Consider the following 21602-nt stretch of genomic DNA (forward strand, 5'->3'; position numbering starts at 1 on the left):
TTTTAAACTCTCAACAGAAATATGCATCAAGCACATATTCTTTATGGAGAAGAGCTCTAACCCATGATCAAGTACAGTGAGTCCTTGGGCATGTTCATGAGGCCTTGTTTACTTCAGTTCCATGATCTTTCTCTGCCCTCCTGTAGCTCTCCATGCCAATCCTGATCCTGAGCCTCATCCTCCTCTTCAAGAAAAAAAATACCTCTTCTTGAGCAGGTGGGAGCTAGATTTTAGTTTCCTCATACTTGAAACTGATATCCTACTTTGAAAAAAACAAAAGGAAATACATTTAAATAACACTGAAGCAACAGGTGCCAAGGATCTTATTTCTGTACCTTCCTACTCTCCCATTTGCTTGAAATGTTATTTTGTTTCCTTAATTTAAAAATGCAAATAATTTAGAAGAGAATTATTTGAATGTGATGCTATCTACTGGAATAACAAGACCTATTTCATAAGTATGATTTGGGTATGAGTCAATTATTTTCATTGCTGTTGCATTATCAAGACCCTCCTAGCAATTCTGTTGTAAAATTACCCATTTACTATACCAAGAAATAGAAATCCATACTATAGTGTTAGAAAATGTCCCTTGACACTTAAGTGCCTCTCCCTATGATTGTGGATGAGATAGAATGCTGCTGCTGCTGCTGCTGCTAAGTCATGTCAGTCGTGTCCGACTCTGTGCGACCCCATAGACGGCAGCACACCAGACTCCCCTGTCCCTGGGATTCTCCAGGCAACAACACTGGAGTGGGTTGCCATTTCCTTCTCCAATGCATGAAACTGAAAAGTGAAAGTGAAGTCGCTCAGTCATGTATGACTCTTTGCGACCCCGTGAACTGCAGCCTACCAGGCTCCTCCACCCTTGGGATTTTCCAGGCAAGAGTACTGGAGTGGGCCGCCATTGCCTTCTCCCTGAGATAGAATATTAGACATTAAAACCATGTTCTAGATGTACCCTTAAAACATAATTAAGGGTATATAACATAAACATAATTATTAATAAAAACATAATTAAGTCATTCATGCATTCAATAACGGGAATATCTTTTAAAAGTAGAAAAAAATGGGAAAAGGTGACATGAATTATTTGTATCCATTGAGGAAAGATTGTTTCAGTGGGATCAAAGTTTAATTGCTTTAAAACTATTGTAATTACTGACATATAGTATTTAATTAGAATATTATTACACAGATGGCCAGGATACTTTCAATTAATATGGAAGAAAGCCCTGAAAACTACCCATTAATGTCAAGCACACAAATAAATTTTCTGAAAGATGAATGAAAGACCAAACAGGATAAGGAACTGCAAAGGTTGGGATTAACATCTCTTGGCAACCATAAGCAGCTTGTCTTCAGGCCTGTCATCACTGTGGCACAGTTCCTCTTTGACAACTACTTTCTCCAGATGCCTGATCATTGATCCAGTTTTCAGGGTTGTACTTTGAGAGCCCAAATCCAATTGCTCCTCTGTTCTACCCCTGCTAAGCCTCTCAAAGCATTTCTTTGACTCTTTCTCCTCTCCAAATTTCTCCCTGAAACAGGCTAGAAGCTGACTACAGGCCTTGGGGCTAATCCTACCAAGGTTCCAATCAGAGTCTCCATTAATTAGCAGTAATTGTTGAGAAATAAAATTATCTCTTCTTTGCTTGTCTAATGTGGCTGTTGTAAAAAATTAGTTGAAGTCCCAGCAGAGAATTATAACTTGGTGTTAGCTTATCTTATATAAAGCTAATGGAATTTTCTAGATCCTAGACTGTCTTATTATTAAAACTGGCTGACAAGCCAGTTTTAAAAATTAATGTCACATCTTGAACATCTAGAAACTCCCAACCCTGGTCTTTCTTTACCACATCAAACAATCAAGTATCTTGTCAGAAACGCTCACTAGCATAAATTATCTTTTTTATATCTCTGTTCCTTGAATGTCTAAGTCTGAGTCTTTGCACTTACTGTTCTTCTTAACTAAAATGCTCTGACACTAGGTCTCTGCAAGAATTGGCCCCTTCTTATTAAGTTTCCCAATCAAACACTGTCCCCTCATAGAGTCTTGACCACCTTACCTATTAACCATCCCTAAATGTCCCTGTTATAACTATATCCTGCAGAGTGTGGGTAAATATGTAACAACAAGCCCCCAGGGATGGAGGGGGTCAGACTGATTTTTGGCCCTTGAGGATTTCTTGAGTGTCAATACCCTAACAATAGCCGTTTTCAACTTAGAAACGTGATGACACTAAACGTAGAACTGGGAAGATAGACAAACAGTTCTTCCAGCCACACCAACGTGAGCCAGTATCATTACACAACTGATGTTACAGCATTTTTCTCTTTTTGAACTTACCACTACATGAAACTGCCTTGTTTCTTTATCAGTTTGCTCCTTTTGTTTCATGTGATCTGAGGTCCAGAAGGCCAGGGGCCACGTTTGCTTACAGCTCTATCTCCTGTGATCACCACAGTGACGAACTCAGAGCAGGCACTCAGCCAGCCTGAATCCTGCCTGGAGGAGTAGATGTACTGTGCCAAGCAGCTATGAACACGGTCTTTACACCCTTACTGTGATATGATGCATGGGTATTGCTGTCCTTACATAAGACAAAGAGTCAAAAATGGAAACAGGTAGAAGGTTTCTCCAAGATCACACACAGAAATGCTAGAAATGTGATTAAAATGGCTATCTTTCTAACTTCAAAAACCACACTTCTTACACTGCTCAACCCTGATGGGCTATAAGGTAAATTGGGCTGGAAACCACTCTTGTCCTGTAGAGTAAGTGCTTCTTCCAAAGTTGTTGGTCATCCATAATTCCCTTCAGAGAGAAGAGGGAAGAGGGATAAAAAGACAGCCTACTGGGGAGATAGAGTCCTGTTGTTAGGGCTCTTTGGCACCTCACAAGTCTGCACTCCTAAAAGGAGGGTATGTGTAAAACTGCCAACAAACACACAAAAGCTCAGGAAATCATCATCATTTCCTGAAACATCAAGTTCACTCAGTAGTGAACTTGATATCATTATCCATAATTCTGTAATATCATTATCCATACATTTTAAAAAACCAAGTAGAATACAGCATTTGCACTGTAATATCATTATCCATACATTTTATCATATCATTATCCATACATTTTAAAAAACCAAGTAATATCATTATCCATACATTTTAAAAAACCAAGTAGAATACAGCATTTGCTGTAATATCATTACATACAATATCATTGTATGTAATGATATTAATACATTATATTAATGTAATATCATTATCCATACATTTTAAAAAACCAAGTAGAATACAGCATTTGCACTAGGACACTAGACTCATTGGTGCATCGTCATTTTCCTTTCCTTTTCTAATTCTGTGGTTAGTTCTGTAAAGCATTTTAAGTTGCATAAGTAATCCTTCGTGTATATATATATATATGTGCATATATGAAAATATACTTTCTTATATTGTTGGCTCATATGAAGGAATGAGAAAGGTCTTGCTAATTCTTTATACAGTAGCAATGCTAAAATGTAAGATATTTGTGAATTGGACTGAAGCTCAGTTAAGACTCATTTTGACACAACATTTTCTCTAGTGTGCAACCACTACCTCTTTCCCACCCACTAAAACGGGTTTTGAGCTCTTTTGTTTTCTTACTAGCTTTTGCTTTCTCTCTGGCTCAAGAGGGTGTGTAATTAAGAACATCATTTATGAGGAAGAGCATGTAGGGAATTTCTCTAGAAACAATATTTAAGCAATGAAATTTTGAAAATACTCAATTTTTACTATAAAGTGTAAAAAACACAGTTATACATGCTTGTAAGGAACTATTTTAAATCATTTAAAAAAATTTCAAATCATTTAAGTAGTCACAGCAATTGAGATAATTAATCCCTTAATAAATTCTCACAGCTAAATCACTTTTTTTTTTTGAAGTACTAAATAGGATTATCCAAAAGTACACTGGCATTCACAGTGTAAAATTTCATAGTATTTTAAAATAGGAAGTATAAAAATAAGGTACCTTCCAACTTCATTTCAGTAAGTGCCTAGGTACTTACATTAGCACTGATTTGTATTCACATAGCATAAATCATCCTAAAACTTTTAAAGATAAAGTCAATTTACATATTAAATTGAAGACTGCAGAATTTTAAACAGGAACATCAAAATGAAAAAATGCTGTCGATGTACTGTATTATCTTCATGTATCCCCTGCTGCTGCTGCTAAGTCGCTTCAGTCGTGTCCAACTTCAATGCAAATTACCTTGGACTTTTTTTTATCATACCAGAACCTTCAACTGTCAAACTGGTAAAATGATTTCTCTTTACAGAAGTTACTATGTAAATAGAAAATGCAATGCAAATGTTAACCTTTTTATTATTATAAAATAATTCCTCAGGGCAAAGAACTTACAGATCATAAGAGTTATCAGTTATAGAGAAGTCCTTTCTTCCTAGAGCTCTATGATTAAAATAATTGAAAGGAGATAAAACTATATGGAAGCTAGGGAAAAGAGGTCAGCAACTATTACAATGTAGAGCTTTAGATTTTGTAATTGTAATGTAACTATTTTCAACAGTATCATAGATTTACCCAATCTATGATACAAAATAAATTATAATTGTTTTGAATTTGAAGTTAAATCATGCCCACTATGTTCATTTCTGTTGCAACATGAGACAGCTTAGGAGTGTCTGGTTCTTATTCTCTATTAGATCTCACAGAGCAATAAATCATGTATAACTATACTTTTGTTACAGGTATGTTCATGGTTAATGTTTTCAAAATTATAAGTTATATAACATGATATCTGGGCTACAGTCCATGGGGTCACTGAGTGTTGGACATGACTGAGTGACTTCCCTTTCACTTTTCACTCTTATGCATTGGAGAAGGAAATGGCAACCCACTCCAGTGTTCTTGCCTCGAGAATCCCAGGGACAGGGGAGCCTGGTGGACTGCCGTCTATCTGGTCGCACAGAGTCGGACACGACTGAAGCAACTTAGCAGCAGCAGCAGCATAACATGATATCTAATTTATTCTCATGTTAGAATTTACTTTAATGACTTTAAGCATTATATTATTCAATAATCAAAGAACTCTTCTGTAGGCATTTTAAGTTACACACAAATTTAGTAGAAAATATATAATGATATTAACAATTACAGGAGTTTAGCAACCCCAGGCTACCTTATGATGGTTAATCCTTTTGATTCTGTTTTTTAATAACAAACAGTCAAGGGATTTAGAATGACCTCGGTGCATATTCTTTCTATCTGCAGCATCTGCCCTAATTTATTTTCAGAACTGGGCACAGGGAAAGACTTAGTGAAGCTACTTTGCTAAGACTGTGCAGTGGTAACACAGATACACACGTTGGCCCTGACACAGGCAGCCACCTTAGGACCTTATACCTAGCTTTTTTGTGGGGATCAATTTACAACATATATAAATGTCAATCACTAGGTTGTAAATTGCAATAGTATAATTTTGTATGTCAACTATATGTCAATAAAAAGATAAAATTTTAAAAAGTTATACCAATTCTGATATAGTCAAATATGTTGAATACATCCCATTCAACACAAGAGCTTAAAATAAATTTCTATTCAGATTAGATCTTATTTTTCTGTGGTCAAATACATAAAGGATGTCAGAAATTGTTATTTTTCCAAGACAGTCACATGCTTATAGGATGAGCAAAGACATCTTACAAAAAATTAGCTGCAATAGCATTATTTTTAGCTATCCTAGACTATGCAACGACTTTGAAAGTATATAAAGGGCCTATTATTTCATAATAACCTTTTCTAGTATGAAGTATGGTTAAATATTTGTGTGTTCAAGTCCCTTCAGTCATGTCCAACTCTTTGCAATCCTATGGACTGTAGCCCACCTGTATCCATGGGATTCTCCACGCAAGAACACTGGAGTGGGTTGCCATGCCCTCCTCCATATTTAGCCAATTGTTTAACATAAATTAGTAAAATTCAATAGCTTTTCCAACTGTTTAAAATGGACTATAAAACTCAACTGCTTAGTCAACTGTTTAACATAAAGCCATAAAACTTTGATGGCTTGCCCTATATTAATACCATGGGCAGTTTAACAAATAATTGATGTTCAATTGTTGCTTAAAAGCCTGACCTGTGAATTTTTAGTTACATCATACCTGTCAGGCATTTAAACACATTTTAATATTTAATAATCCTTTCTTAAATATCACAGTTAAGGAAACATGCATTAAGTCAATCAAGCAATCAAAAAAGAAAAAAGAAAAAAAAACTTTTCAAAATGAGAACTGAAAGTTCCATCTAATGTCATTAAAGCTCTAATTATCTTAACTATTCAGGCAATTAAGGATATTCAAGCCACATCACATATCCATTCACCTCATTAATTGTCCCAGTATATTTAACCAATCCAGATATTCAGTCAGCAAAAAACAGGTTGTCCTCTGATTTCTATTATTGTTTTTCTCAGAAAAGTGATGATGAAATGTGTATTTATATCTCTTACCTGTTCCACTTTGGGAATCTCCACATTTTTTTCAATGATTATAATGCTTTAGTGTTATCTGCTCAGTCATGTTTGACTCTTTGCAGCCCCATGTAGTATAGCCCACCAGGCTCCTGTGTCCATGAAATTCTCCAGGCAAGAACACTGGAATGGGTAGCCATTCCCTTCTCTAAAGTAAGTCCCAATTAAAATTTAGAGGAGATAACATGAAAAGACATGTAAAAAATAAATTACTACAACAGCAGCAAAATAAAATGTAATATCCAAGAGAATCAATATAAAAGCAAAACTGCAGCCACTGATCTGCTTTGCCAATGAGCATTTCAGTTCAGTAATAGCAGATGGCATTAGAAAAAAGGTCAATGCTCCCTGGACCTGTGTCTCTAACATCACTCTGCATAGGCAAAAAAAACAAAAACAAACTGTTTATCAAGTGAGTCATAAAATGAGAGGATTATTAGCATGCAATCTAAGATTTTTCAGAAGCCATTTTATCAACATGAATAAAACCTTAAGACTAAGTAATCTTTGTCCTCCCTTCCCTGGGAGGCTGTAAGATATGCTGAGAGAGAGAACAGTGGGCTAAGGATCACTTACATAACTTATACCTCTTATCAGAAAAGGAAAGATATAAGCATCTGAATGCAGAGTTCCAAAGACTAGCAAGAAGAGATAAGAAGGCCTTCCTCAATGATCAGTGCAAAGAAATACAGGAAAACAACAGAATGGGAAAGACTAGAGATCTCTTCAAGAAAATTAGAGATACCAAGGTAACCTTTCATGCAAAGATGGGATTGATAAAGGACAGAAATGGTATGGACCTAATAGAAGCAGTAGATATTAAGAAGAGGTGGCAGAAATACACAAAACACCTGTACAAAAAAGATCTTCATGACTAAGATAATCATGATGGTGTGATCACTCACCTAGAGCCAGACATACTGGAATGTGAAGTCAAGTGGGCCTTAGAAAGCATCACTACGAACAAAGCTAGTGGAGGTGATGGAATTCCAGTTGAGCTATTTCAAATCCTGAAAGATGATGCTGTGAAAGTGCTGCACTCAGTATGCCAGCAAATTTGGAAAACAGCAATGGCCACAAGACTGGAAAAGGTCAGTTTTCATTCCAATCCCAAAGAAAGGCAATGCCAAAGAATGCTCAAACTACCGCACAATTGCACTCATCTCACACACTAGTAAAGTAATGTTCAAAATTCTCCAAGCCAGGCTTTGAGCAATACGTGAACCATGTACTTCCAGATGTTCCAGCTGGTTTTAGAAAAGGCAGAGGAACCAGAGATCAAATTGCCAACATCCGCTGGATCATGGAAAAAGCAAGAGAGTTCCAGAAAAACATCTTTTTCTGCTTTATTGACTATGCCAAAGCCTTTGACTGTGTGGATCACAATAAACTGTGGAAAATTCTGAAAGAGATGGGAATAGCAGACCACCTGACCTGCCTCTTGAGAAACCTGTATGCAGGTCAGGAAGCAACAGTTAGAACTGGACATGGAACAACAGACTGGTTCCAAATAGGAAAAGGAGTACTTCAAGGCTGTATATTGTCACCCTGCTTATTTAACTTACAGGCAGAGTATACATCATAAAAAACGCTGGGCTGGAAGAAGCACAAGCTGGAATCAAGATTGCCGGGAGAAATATCAATCACCTCAGATATGCAGATGACACCACTCTTATGGCAGAAAGTGAAGAGGAACTAAAAAGCCTCTTGATTGATGAGAGTAAAAGAGGAGAGTGAAAAAGTTGGCGTAAAGCTCAACATTCAGAAAATTAAGATCATGGCATCTGGTCCCATCACTTCATGGCAAATACATGGGGAAATAGTGTCAGACTTTATCTTTTTGGGCTCCAAAATCACTGCAGATGGTGACTGCAGCCATGAAATTAAAAGATGCTTACTCCTTGGAAGGAAAATTATGACCAACCTAGATAGTGTATTCAAGAGCAGAGACTTTACTTTGCCAACAAAGGTTCATCTAGTCAAGGCTGTGTTTTTTCCTGTGGTCATGTATGGATGTGAGAGTTGGACTGTGAAGAAAGCTGAGCACTGAAGAATTGATGCTTTTGAACTGTGGTGTTGGAGAAGACTCTTGAGAGTCCCTTGGACTGCAAGGAGATCCAACCAGTCCATTCTGAAGGAGATCAGCCCTGGGATTTCTTTGGAAGGAATGATGCTAAAGCTGAAACTCCAATACTTTGGCCACCTCATGCAAAGAGTTGACTCATGGAAAAGACTGATGCTGCGAGAGATTGGGGGCAGGAGGAGAAGGGGACAACAGAGGACAAGATGGCTGGATGGCATCACTGACTCGATGGACGTCTGAGTGAACTCCGAGAGTTGGTGATGGACAGGGAGGCCTGATGTGCTGCGATTCATGGGGTCACAAAGAGTCGGACACGACTGAGCGACTGAACTGAACTGAACTGAACCTCTTATCAACTAAATATTTGACTAAAAATGAGAATAGTTACTTTTCACACATATGTGTTAATATCAATAGCAGAGTTCAGAGAAGATAAATGATCAAAGTCAGGAGATAACCACATGGTCCATAAAAAGAATGCAACACAACCCTTGGGAAGGGGAAAGTTTTAAAGTTTTACACAGTTATCTGTTTGACAACACAAAAAGCTATTTTCTGACCTGGGGAAAGAAGGCTGCACAACAAATATGCTTCTACTCTACTTGGTGAGGATTTGACAACTAACAGTAGATAGATGTACTTGTTAGGACCTGTAGTCTAAGGAAGCAGACCTAATGAACTTCGCAACAAAGCTTAACATTCACAACATAGCTGTCATACATAAAGAACCTAACATGGCACCTGCTACACAGCAGCCTCAAGTATCAACTGGATTAATGAGCCTTGTTTAGAGAGATAATTGTATCTATCTTATAACTTTATGGTGAAGTTTAAATAATTGTTGACTAAAAGTTTTAAAGTCTGAATGCATATTTATCATCCTTGCTTCCATAAGTATGTTTACTAAATTTTAAAAATTAAATTTGTTGGCTAATTTTTACATATTATAACCTTTAAGTCAAAACTGTCCTCTTCCTCCATTTATATTGCAAGTCCGAAACTGTAGAGGGTTTGGTAATTAGCAGCACTTACAATAGTCTTTGAAAGTGAAACTGAAAGTCCCTCAGTCGTGTCCAACTCTTTGCGACCCCATGGACTGTATAGTCCATGGAATTCTCCAGGCCAGTATACTAGAGTGGGTAGCCGTTCCCTTCTCCAGGGGATCTTCCCAACCCAGGAATTGAATCAGGGTCTCCTGCATTGCAGGTGGATTCTTTACCAGCTGAGCTACCAGGGAACCCCATAATAGTCTTTATTGACACCAAATTTAAATTTCTAAACCACGCAACTATCGAACTCCTAAACATCGTCTTCAATAATATGAGCAACTTCTCTTTCAATATACTACTAAATGGAGTGATTTTGCATTGGTACACATATTTGAGGAATTTTAGTTCTATACGTTTGTTCTTTGCTGGATTAATATGTGAAATATTAAGCACTAGAGAAGTACAATGTGTGGTACTTCTGATTATCTTCAATAAGTCTGCTGACTGATATTTAATACTCCAATATTGTTATTACCTTTGAAATATCTGTACAGGTTGGGTGTTCCTTGGTATTGAATATTTAATATTTTGGGGTCAAGCTATTATGAAAGCCCTGTAATTTTTCCTTTGCCTCTAATCTCTTCCTCATCAAATCTGTCTTCAGATTTGAACTCAGATCAAAGCGACCTAACAATAAGTACACAAGCAAATGTTAATACCCTAGTTCAAAAGCACCTATGGATTGCCATTGACCACAATACAAAAACTGATCTTCTCATGTAATAGAAAAGACAGAAAATCTATTTCTGGTCTAACACCTCAGGCTTACTCTTGGGTGCTCAAATCCTTTGCTCTTGCTTTTGCTCTTACTGCTTCTATCTGGAACATTCTTTTTACACACTATCTTCTCTGCAGTTTCTGATCACTCCATTTCACATACACACACAGACCACACACATAACTACCACCACTACAACCAGATCAGAAGATTCTCAAGACTGAAACTCTGACACTTAGAATGTAATAAATGCTCAATAAATATTTGCTGACTCAGGCCATAAATTTCAATATTTTACCATAATCTTTACATTCTCCAAAATATTATTATTTGTCCCAAGCCTGCCGTGTTCTCTCATTCCTTGATGACTTTGGGTAAAAATCCTCCCTCCATTTCATTAACATGGAAACTATTCATTTATTTGCAAGTATTTACTGCATGTTTATTATGTTACAGGCACAGTGCCTGGCACGGGGAATATAACCATCTCCAGTGTAGATAAGGTCCCTGCCCTCATAAGACCACTATTCTATTAGGGAGATGATAACTACTAAACATATAAAAAATAAATCACAGTTATTGATTGTGACAATTACTATAAAAGAAATGGAGTGATACAACAGAAAGTAAATGGGCAGTGGAAAAAGTTAACAATTTACAAAGGATGCTCTAGGTGGCTATCTGCAAAGTCTTGATATTGATATTAAAACCTGAAAATTGAGGGAAAAAACAGTCTTATGGAAGGAAGAACTGAACCATATTGCCTGGAAGGGAGATGGACTATGCAAAAGTCCTAAGATAGCAAAAAGTTAGATTTATATTAAAGGAACTGAATGAATAGCATTGTGATTGGATTGCATTGAAAAGAAGAATGGTAGGAAAATGGCATCTGGTCCCATCATTTCATGGGAAATAGATGGGGAAACAGTGGAAACAGTGGCAGACTTTATTTTTTTGGGCTCCAAAATCACTGCAGATGGTAACTGCAGCCATGAAATTAAAAGACACTTACTCCTTGGAAGACAAGTTATGACCACCTATTCAAGCATATTCAAGAGCAGAGACATTACTTTGCCAACAAAGGTCTGTCTAGTCAAGGCTATGGTTTTTCCAGTGGTCATGAATGGATGTGGGAGTTGGACTGTGAAGAAAGCTGAGCGCCAAAGAATTGATGCTTTTGAACTGTGGTGTTGGAGAAGACTCTTGAGAGTCCCTTGGACTGTAAGGAGATCCAACCAGTCCATTCTGAAGATCAGCCCTGGGATTTCTTTGGAAGGAATGATGCTAAAGCTGAAACTCCAGTACTTTGGCCACCTCATGCGAAGAGTTGACTCATTGGAAAAGACTCTGATGCTGGGAGGGGTTGGGGGCAGGAGGCGAAGGGACAACAGAGGATGAGATGGCTGGATGGCATCACTGACTCGATGGACGTGAGTTTGGGTGAACTGCGGGGAGTTGGTGATGGACACTGAGGCCTGGCGTGCTGTGATTCATGGGGTTGCAAAGAGTCGGACATGACTGAGTGACTGAACTGAGCTGAACTGAAGCTTGCAAAGGTAGGAATGAACAAAAACAACTAGAACCTTAGAGGTCATCAAAAAAAAAAAAAGTTTGTGTTTGATGCTAAGGGCTTCCCTGGTGGCTCAGTAGTAAAGAATTTGCCTGTAATGCAGGAAATCCAGGAGACTTGGATTCAATCCCTGGGTCAGAAGATTCTCTGGTAGAGGGCATGGCAAGCCACTTTAGTATTCTTGTCAAGAAAGTCCTATAGACAGAAGAGTCTGGTGAGTTACTGTCCATAGGGTCACAAAGAGTCAGACATGACTGAAGTGACTGAGCATACACTAAGGGGAAAAGAAGCCTTTGAAAAATTGTAAGCAGGAAAGTGGTATAATAAGATTTACATTAGGATAAAATTCTGAGTGCTATGAGAATTTGTTTTTAGAGCTTTTAGAAACAGGGAGACCAATTAGAACATTTCTATAGTGTCCCTGGTGAGAAAGTGTCCCTGGTGAGAAACTGTAGTGGCTTGTACAAGAGAGGAGTTTCAAAGGAGTGGATGAATTAGAAACTGCATTTCACATGTGCACTATATGTAAGATAAGGGAAAGAGGGGGATTACAAAGGATTCCTAGCTTCTTTATTGAGTTTCTCTGTCCACATTGGTGCTTTTTACCAAAATACAACACCAGAGGGAGGGCCAAATTTTCAAACATCTCTTTTTTAAGTTTCATGATCACTCAGGGTGACTTAAATCTTCCTCTGGGCTCATATTTTACCTTCTATGTTAGAATATGTGTATATATATATATATGGACATGAATCTGAGCAAACTCCAAGAGACAGTGAAGGACTGGGGAGCCTGGCATGCTGCAGTCTGCGGAGTCACAAAGAGTCAGACGTGACTTAGAAACTGAATAACAACAACAAATTAGAATATTTATTACAAAATATTATAATAATTTATTTTTCTCTTTACAAGACAGCAAGCTTATTGAATTCAGTGACTATATCTTTTTATCTTTGTGTCAGTAGGTTTAGCACAGTGTCGAGTACATAGTAGGCAGATGATAATTGTTCAAATGAATGAATGAATGAATGTAGGAGGAGCTCAGTGAACAAGCAAGACTTGTAGCATCGGAACCATGACAACTTTCAATCTTCTCTGGGCTCTAGTAATTTAAGAATACAGATAGTCTTTGATCAAAATCTCTAAGGCCAACAGGTATCTTACTAAAACTTCAAACTGCTGTAAATTTCCCAGTTGCTCAAAGTCAGTATGTGAATTATTTTACTCTACCCAGTGTAAATACATGCTAAGTTGCCTCAATCTGACTCTCTGCGACCCTATGGACTATAGCCCTTCAGGCTCCTCTGTCCAAGGGGATTCTCCAGGCAAGAATGCTGGAATGGGTTGTCATTCCCTCCTCCAGGGGATCTTTCCAACCCAGGGGTCAAACCCACGCCTCTTACGTCTCCGGCATTGTCAGGTGGGTTCTTTACCACTAGCGCCACCTGGGACACCTGCATGAAAACCAAAAAATAAATAAAAGTTCTCTTTTTCTATAGTCCTTGAGCTGCAAGTTGCCCAAATAAGTCTTACTTAATAATCAATAAAAATTAAAAGACTACCTTTAAACAAGCATTCATTTATAATTCCAAAAGTTCGTCTTAATGTAAATTTTGGAGGATATTTGTAAGATTAATTTTTCTGTTATCCTTACTTTTTTAAAGAATGTTTGATGTAGGTGGACAGAGATCTGAAAGAAAGAAATGGATTCACTGCTTTGAAGGAGTTACATGCATTATATTTTGTGCTGCACTCAGTGCCTATGACATGGTTCTGGTGGAAGATGAAGAAGTGGTAAGTCTAAAAGGAAGACAAGATGGAGGTAAAAAATAAGCATTTGTGATTTCCAATATGACTACCCCATTCCCCAACTCAATTAAGAACTTCCAAAGACAGATGCTATTTCTAGATCCTTGTTCATAATCCCCACCATTAATATCTTGCAAACAACAATCCTACACATTTTCATCTTTTATATCTAACAGAACAGAATGCATGAAAGCCTTCACCTATTCAACAGTATCTGTAATCACAAGTACTTTGCAACCACCTCCATTGTCCTGTTTCTCAATAAAAAAGATCTCTTTCAAGAAAAAGTTACCAAAGTGCATCTTAGTATCTGCTTTCCAGAGTATACTGGTAAGATTCTTTTCCTTTAATTCCAAAGTAGTAAATTCTTGTATAGAGATACACTTTTCTATCTGGACCTTGATGTATAATATTTAGGAGGTTTGAGGCTATGATACTTTTTGAGTCATGTGTATGATCCACATTGGAAAGAATTTTACAAATAAAAGAGGAAACCCTCTCTATACTGCCTGCAGTAAAGCAAAGTTCTAATGAATAAAGGGGATGTGGTTAGACCAAACAGGGCTGAGACTCCATATAATGTATCAAATGGCATTGCAAACTATATTATCTTAAAAATTATGATGAGTATAAATTTTATTTCAAATTGGCATTTTTTAGATATTTCCCAATGAAACCTTGTAACACTGTACTAGATCTTAGTGACTCTTCAAAGTCAGAATTAAGTTTCCAGAGGAAGATCTTGAATCAATTTGAGAATAGTGTCAGCTTTTTTCCAGTTTTCTTACCTCCTAGAGTTTTAGTCCATGGGGTTGCTAAGAGTCGGACACGACTGAAGTGACTTAGCAGCAGCAGCAGCAGCAGAGTTTTAGTAGGAGAAGGTAATGGCAACCCACTCCAGTACTCTTGCCTGGAAAATCCCATGGACGGTGGAGCCTGGTAGGCTGCATTCCATGGGGTCGCTAAGAGTCTGACACTACTGAGTGACTTCACTTTCATTTTTCACTTTCATGCGTTGGAGAAGGAAATGGCAACCCACTCCAGTGTTCTTGCCTGGAGAACCCCAGGGATGGCCGAGCCTGGTGGGCTGCCGTCTATGGGGTCGCACAGAGTCGGGCACGACTGAAGTGACTTAGTAGCAGCAGCAGCAGAGTTTTAGTACTGATCCTGTTTGCTATTGACTATAAATGTCAGGTTCTCTAGAAGAGTTGTATTTCTTTTGGAGACTTATTTTTGGTAAATAGTTATATGCTCTGTTGTTAATGAAACTGTGTTAGACGGAGATATTTATGGTTTAAACATAAATATGGACTTCCCTGGTGGCTCAGTTGGTAAAGAATCTGCCTGCAATGCAGGAGACCTGAGTTTGATCCCTCGGTTGGGAAGATCCCTTGGAGGAGGACATGGCAACCCATTCAGTATTCTTGCCTGGAGAATCCCCAAGGACAGAGGAACCTGATGGGTTACAGTCCATGGGGTTGCAAAGAATTGGACACAACTGAGCAGCTTAGCTCAAGCATAAATATAAACCTAGTTTACCACTTAGATATGTGGGTAGCCCAAATGTGCTAGGGTTATGGCACTTTGTCAAAATAGCTACTTAGGCTAATCTATAATGACTGCTTATAGCTTTTTTATTTATAAATATTAATTATATGCTTATACATTTGTCATGTAATTAAGTATAGTTACCTGAATGTTGTATTGAATGTTACAAATTAAATATAGAATCATAATTAAGCACTTTGTGTTCCAATAAGTTATAATCTTTATTTCTTAGAGCAATTTTTAGTTGATATAAAAAGTGAACAGAAAATAGAGAGTTTTCATATATTTCCTCTCTGGTCAGCTCCCACCGTTTGCCCTATTATTAACACCTCGACTTGGTGTCATACATTTATTTTGTTACAACTGATAAGCAGATATTGATACATTATTAACCAAAGTCCATGATGATATTTTACATCAGAATAAACTCTGTGTTACACAGTCTGATGGATAATACCAAACGCATGTCGGGTACCCAGCATTCTAGTGTTACACAGAATAGTGTCACTACACTAAAACTCCCTGTGATCTACCTATTCATGTCTTTTTCCTCACCTCCAACCCTTACAACCACTGTTCTTTTTACTATTACTATACTTTTGCCCTCCCCAGAATGTCATATAGCCGGAATCTTACAGTGCATGCCTATCACTTTTTAGCTTTCCTTCACACAGATTTTTTTCTCTCTCCTACCTACCCTCAAAGTCCAGCTCAAATACTACCTCATTATGTATTCCACTCATCTTCAATTTCCATTCTTTTCTTTTAGTTCATATTAACACACATGCACACAAGCATGCACATATTTACACGCATAGTCTTTGACATACATCCAGGCTTTCTTACTCACTCTGTTGTATACATACATTAGTTGTTGCTCTTGTTTAGTCACTATGTTATGTCTGACACTTTTTCAACCACAGGAACTATAGCCTGCCGATCTCCTCTGTCCTTGGGAATTCCCAGGCAAGAATTCTGGAGCGGGTTGCCATTTCCTTCTCTAGGGGATCTTCTCGACTCAGGGATCAAAGCCATGTCTTCTGTATTGGTGGGTGGGTTCTTTTTCACTGATTCACCAGGGGAGCCCCAAATATGTTAGTAGTTCTACTATATTTTGATGTTTTCATGCAGAGATTACATTTTAACCACTTGAAACCCCCAGTAGGGTAAGCATAGTTTCCAACACAAAGTAGATGTTATATAAATCCCTGATAATTAACCATTGCCATTTTGATTTTGTAATCCTGAGCACATCAAACAGCACACAGAGTAAAATTCTAAAGATTATTTATAATTGTATGCTTTTTAAATGCAATTACGGTTTACTTCTTTAACTTTTTTTTTAACAAGGTCCAAATACATTTGAAGATGCAGGGAATTACATCAAGAACCAGTTTCTAGACCTGAATTTAAAAAAAGAAGATAAGGAAATTTATTCCCACATGACCTGTGCCACAGATACTCAAAATGTCAAGTTCGTGTTTGATGCAGTTACAGATATAATAATCAAAGAGAATCTGAAAGACTGTGGGCTTTTCTAATTGATGCTTTTTTTCTTCCAGTCTTGCTCATGTATACTTTTCAAGATATAAAAGGTCCTGTGTGATGTATTCAGTTTTAATAGATACTAACTTGTATAACTAGTGTTGTAAGGCAAAATTTTTCACACAAACATTTTAATGTATTGTCACCTTTCTTTGGTAAGCTTTGATTTATTTGAATTAGCAAGGATTGGGGTGTCTGATGCCTTCAGTTCTGAAAACTGATACATTTTGGTAGTGCTTTTACTGTACATATCAGTGACACTGAATTTTCTTGGAAATAAATTCTGCATTGTGGCCTATTTTAAAATCATAGAACGATGGGGGAAAAAAACAATGTATTCTATATTATTTCCATTGGCCAGAATTTGAGAGGCATTCATTTTTGCTGATAATATATCTGTGCTTATACCATAGAAACATTCAAAGATGATACATGTGGCATTTTATTGGTCAATTACTCCTTTTCAACCAGTGCAAATGAAATGTTCACTATACATGTGCCTGTTGATGGAAATTACACATGCCAAAGAAATGCATACAATTTTATTTGCTACTTTTCCATAGGAAGAAAAAAGTATTAATGCTGAATTTACCTGTAGAATTGAGGATTTCAATAATGTATTTTTGTACCAATCCAACTGAAAACTGGGGACCATGTGTGATCAAGACAGTGTAAGACTGCTCAGGCTGAAGAGTCAACCTCAGTGGAGTACTCCTTTCCCCCATTTTATTTCGGAGCAGCGTGGAACATTATTACAATTAATGGTTTGAGGACAATACATCATGACCACAAGAGAAAAAAAATAATTAAATATCTTAGCACTAGTGTGTTTTAGCTTTGTGAATAAGAAGTAGGAAGTAAGAGTAAATAATTAGGAGATTTTTTTAGAAGAGAAACATTGAGCTTCTTGTTTGTAGCATATGCTCCTTTCTAATGTTATATGGTATGCTAGTGGTCAAAGCCTACTCTTTAAAAGATTATTTGGTGCATTACCAACACAATCATTATTTATGAACAGAAAAGATGACTTTTTTTCCTTTTTTAAAGTGTGCATCACTTACAACATGTATTTTTAAAACATGTCTGATATCATTTAACTTATCCACTTGTCGAAGATGATATATAGGTCAGAACAGGAGATCAGTGCATAAGATCTATAATTACTCTGAAAAGAGAGCTAATTAGATTAGATAATTAGATGAGATGAAAGGAATATAAATTAAGCAATTTGCCAATCGGTAGCTCTGGTGGATTTAGGGAGCCCTGTCTCAGTGTCACTGCTTCACTGTTCTGTAATACATTTCCAACCTAAGCACGTAAGAATGATCCCATTCAGTGAGTAACCTTGACAAGAGCATTTCTGGCTTTATTTTCAAAAACACAAGGAGTTATCAATAAATACGATCGAATAAAAATGTTAGATTAAGAATAATTAATTTGAAATTTCTTTGCAAAATACAAGTTATTAAGGAGCCTAAGATAACAAAGACAAACAATGCACAAGAAATCATTTAGTTCAGGCACTCAATACACTTTTCTGGCTGAAAACCATTATCTATTACACAAGTCCACATTTTACTAGGAGCTATATAATGCTTTGAGATTTTAAATTAAGATTACAAATACTAACATTTTATCCATTACTTTGTCTTTTTGTTCTCCTATTCTACTTTAATCTATTTTTCTCTATCAGTGTGAAGAGAATGTTCCAGAAAGTAATTTTTTGAAATAGTATTACTATTATAATTTATATTTTGACTCTGATTTATGCTTAGAGTTCCTATTTTAGATAACATAGGTAGAAAGGGTAAGGTCAGAAATGGTCTTTTAAAAATATATAACTCATTTTGATCTTAGCAAAAAATTAATAGACATCATTTATTTATGAAATCTTGTTCTGAGAACTTTAAAAATATATGTTAAACTACCAAACTAAAATTAGAGGTCAGTTGGGATTATCTTTTTAAAAACTGTTCGATTCCTTCCAATTCTATAATTAAATTAAAAAAAAAACTTTTCTTCACAATCAAAAACAATTACTATGCTAAACTATTTTAATTAAGAGAAATTTTTAGTAGGGAAATATAAATGTTTGTATTATTTCTTCAATGATTGTACACATTAAAACTGAATCTATTTATGATTTTACTTTTTAAGTTTTTCAATTAAAAACGGTTGGAGTGGATACAAAGAATTTGAGATTAAACAAAGTAACAGAATGGAAAACATAGGAAGTTATACTTCAGCTAGAAGAAACTCACCTTGAGACTAGAAATGTTACAACTGATTAGACTCAAAACTTTTATTTCAACTGAAAATTCAATCTTTTAACTGTATAGTTAGTGTTTTTGCTTTCATAGTATCTCAAACAAGTAGTATTTGTCATTCAAAAATTCAAAAGTGATTATAATGATATTTTCCTTTTCTGTTATTTGAGGCTTTTCTTCCTGACTCAGAATGTTTTATAACCCTCTTGTCTTAGATTTTTAATACCCCCAACTCATAACTGTCTAACATATGTCCAATTGTAGACACACTGCGCTGCCTCAGAAATCTGGTGTGGGCTTACATCTAACAGGGTCACTAATAACCAGTTCTTGCAGAGTTCTTCCAGAAGCATGAGCTGAGCAACAAATAAGCTTTTGCCTCTTGGAACTAGTGACTGGAGAGTTAAATGAAGACGAGTATTAATTGGGTAATATCTTTGTGTCAAAATACAAAAGTTGGCAACTTTATTAAGAAGGTCTATGGAAAGGGGGTTTCAAATTCTGTGGAATCTACAACATAACTTATAGATATCCAATATCCTACTGATTAACATTTATAAACAATTAACAATTTTCATGTATATCACAAAAATAGGCTCACTACTTTTATAGGCCGTGAGCCTGTCCTAATACACATTTTCTTACTCAATCCAATATCCTATTTTAAACACAAAAGGCATTTTTAAATACTTGACAGAGAATTACTCAGGTTTAACATAATCAAACACTATGTATACAAGGGAAAAAAATATTTTCTGTTGTCTTAATATGGTTTCACAGTGCTACACCACATGTAGAAAGGTTGATTAATGTGTATCTACTAAAAACAAAATAGTCGTAAAAACTATAGGAGAATTATACATTCTCTAACTTGGAATAACTTTAAAAATAGGAGAGATAACAATCTGCCTAAGTGGAGGGTTATAACCATCACTCCTCTGCCTAAGGTGGAGCCAGGATTTACTGGAGAATATAACCAGCTAAGGCCCTCATTCAAAACATTTAGGTATTTTTCTATATTTTTACAAACTAGCCTATAGCCACTTGGGGGCACACTTATATCATGTGTTTTTCTACTCAAATGTTGCAAACATAATGAATTTGGATTATTGGTAACGTTAATGACACAGATAATAAAATCCTATTAGGAATCACGGATCATTTTGTGTTTCCAGCTCAGTAGTACATGATAATTTTCTGATAATCATAATATGCACGATCTTAGTCAAATTTTTGAGTATTGGCTATTAAAACAGCTTGAAATTTGTTTGATATTATACAGATACTTAGTTTCTTTGCATGCTTTTATTTTCTGCAATTTTCAAACTATTATTAAATCTAAGTAACCATTAATTTTGCAAAGTGTATTTTCCCATTAATTTGAATTGTTTCTAAAATCTTGATTAGCTTAGAGTGAAAGAATAATTTGAAGCCTAACAATTATGTTTTGTGAATAGTTATTAATTAGATGCTTATTAGTGTGTTACCTTTTCAATAAATCAAAGTAAAATTCCACTCTTCTAATAATATTAGCCATTCCATTTTTCTTTTTATCGCAACTTTTTCTGTAACCACCACTGCACTAAATCAAGAGGAAAATGAGTGCTCTGTGACATTTTTCTATTAACACCACTGCCACTACCAGCACAGTTTTCACTAGTAATAGTACAATTGTTATTTTAAACCACCTTTGTCACACTAATTAAGAAACAAATAGAGTCACAAGAAGGAAAAAAGAAAGAAAAAGACCCTAATTTACTTCACAAGGACAGTAATAATCCTCTAATTATTATACCTTTCAGGTAAAGAATAATATATGCGACACACAAATATAGTGATTGTTTGAAAGACATTCACATTTTCTAAATTGGTCAGATTAAAACAAACAGCACACATATGGAATGGAAAATCTTTTTTCCAATGCATATTGCTGTGAGTTTCCTGAAAAACAAAAGTGGTCAAATATGAAATGCCAGTATAATATCAAAACCAATGCAAACTGTCTTTTAACATATTAAAAATCTTACATTGGAGAAAATACTAGATGACTGTACATATAGTTAGCATATGAAAGTTCAACACGAAAAGCACCCCATGTAAAACACCAAAGAAAAAGATGATCTATGCTGTGATGATCTTACTCAGTTAAAATCTGAATATTTAATGACATTTTTGAAATACTGATGGACAAGTGTACATTTGGGGCTTCCCTGGTAGCTCAGCTGGTAAAGAATCTGCCTGCAATGTAGGAGACCTGGGTTCAATCTCTGGGTTGGGAAGATCCCCTGGAGAAGGGAAAGGCACCCACTCCAGTACTCTGGCCTGGAGAATTCCATGGACTGTATAGTCCATGGGGTCACAAAGAGTCTGACACAAATGAGCGACTTTCACTTTCTTTCAAGTGTACATTTATATACAGCACAAATTAGGAAAGACAATTCACCAACAAATGAAGTACTTTTATTTCCCCTGGAGTT

The 21602-nt window shown here is 36.2% G+C and overlaps 1 protein-coding gene across 1 annotated transcript in view; it reads left to right on the forward strand.

The window, feature by feature from the left end:
* The window catches only part of GNAT3 (G protein subunit alpha transducin 3), a 59444-nt gene extending 38234 nt beyond the window's left edge, over positions 1-21210 (forward strand). Inside the window, exons 6-8 of the mRNA XM_006049681.4 lie at positions 13621-13750; positions 13942-14095; positions 16664-21210. Coding sequence (XP_006049743.1) covers positions 13621-13750; positions 13942-14095; positions 16664-16854 — 475 coding nt within the window. The 3' untranslated portion in view covers positions 16855-21210. The remainder of the gene's footprint in view (positions 1-13620; positions 13751-13941; positions 14096-16663) is intronic.
* The last annotated feature ends 392 nt before the right edge of the window (positions 21211-21602 follow it).

This window comes from Bubalus bubalis, chromosome 8, assembly GCF_019923935.1.
Source record: "Bubalus bubalis isolate 160015118507 breed Murrah chromosome 8, NDDB_SH_1, whole genome shotgun sequence".
In the NCBI taxonomy this organism is placed as follows: domain Eukaryota; kingdom Metazoa; phylum Chordata; class Mammalia; order Artiodactyla; family Bovidae; genus Bubalus; species Bubalus bubalis.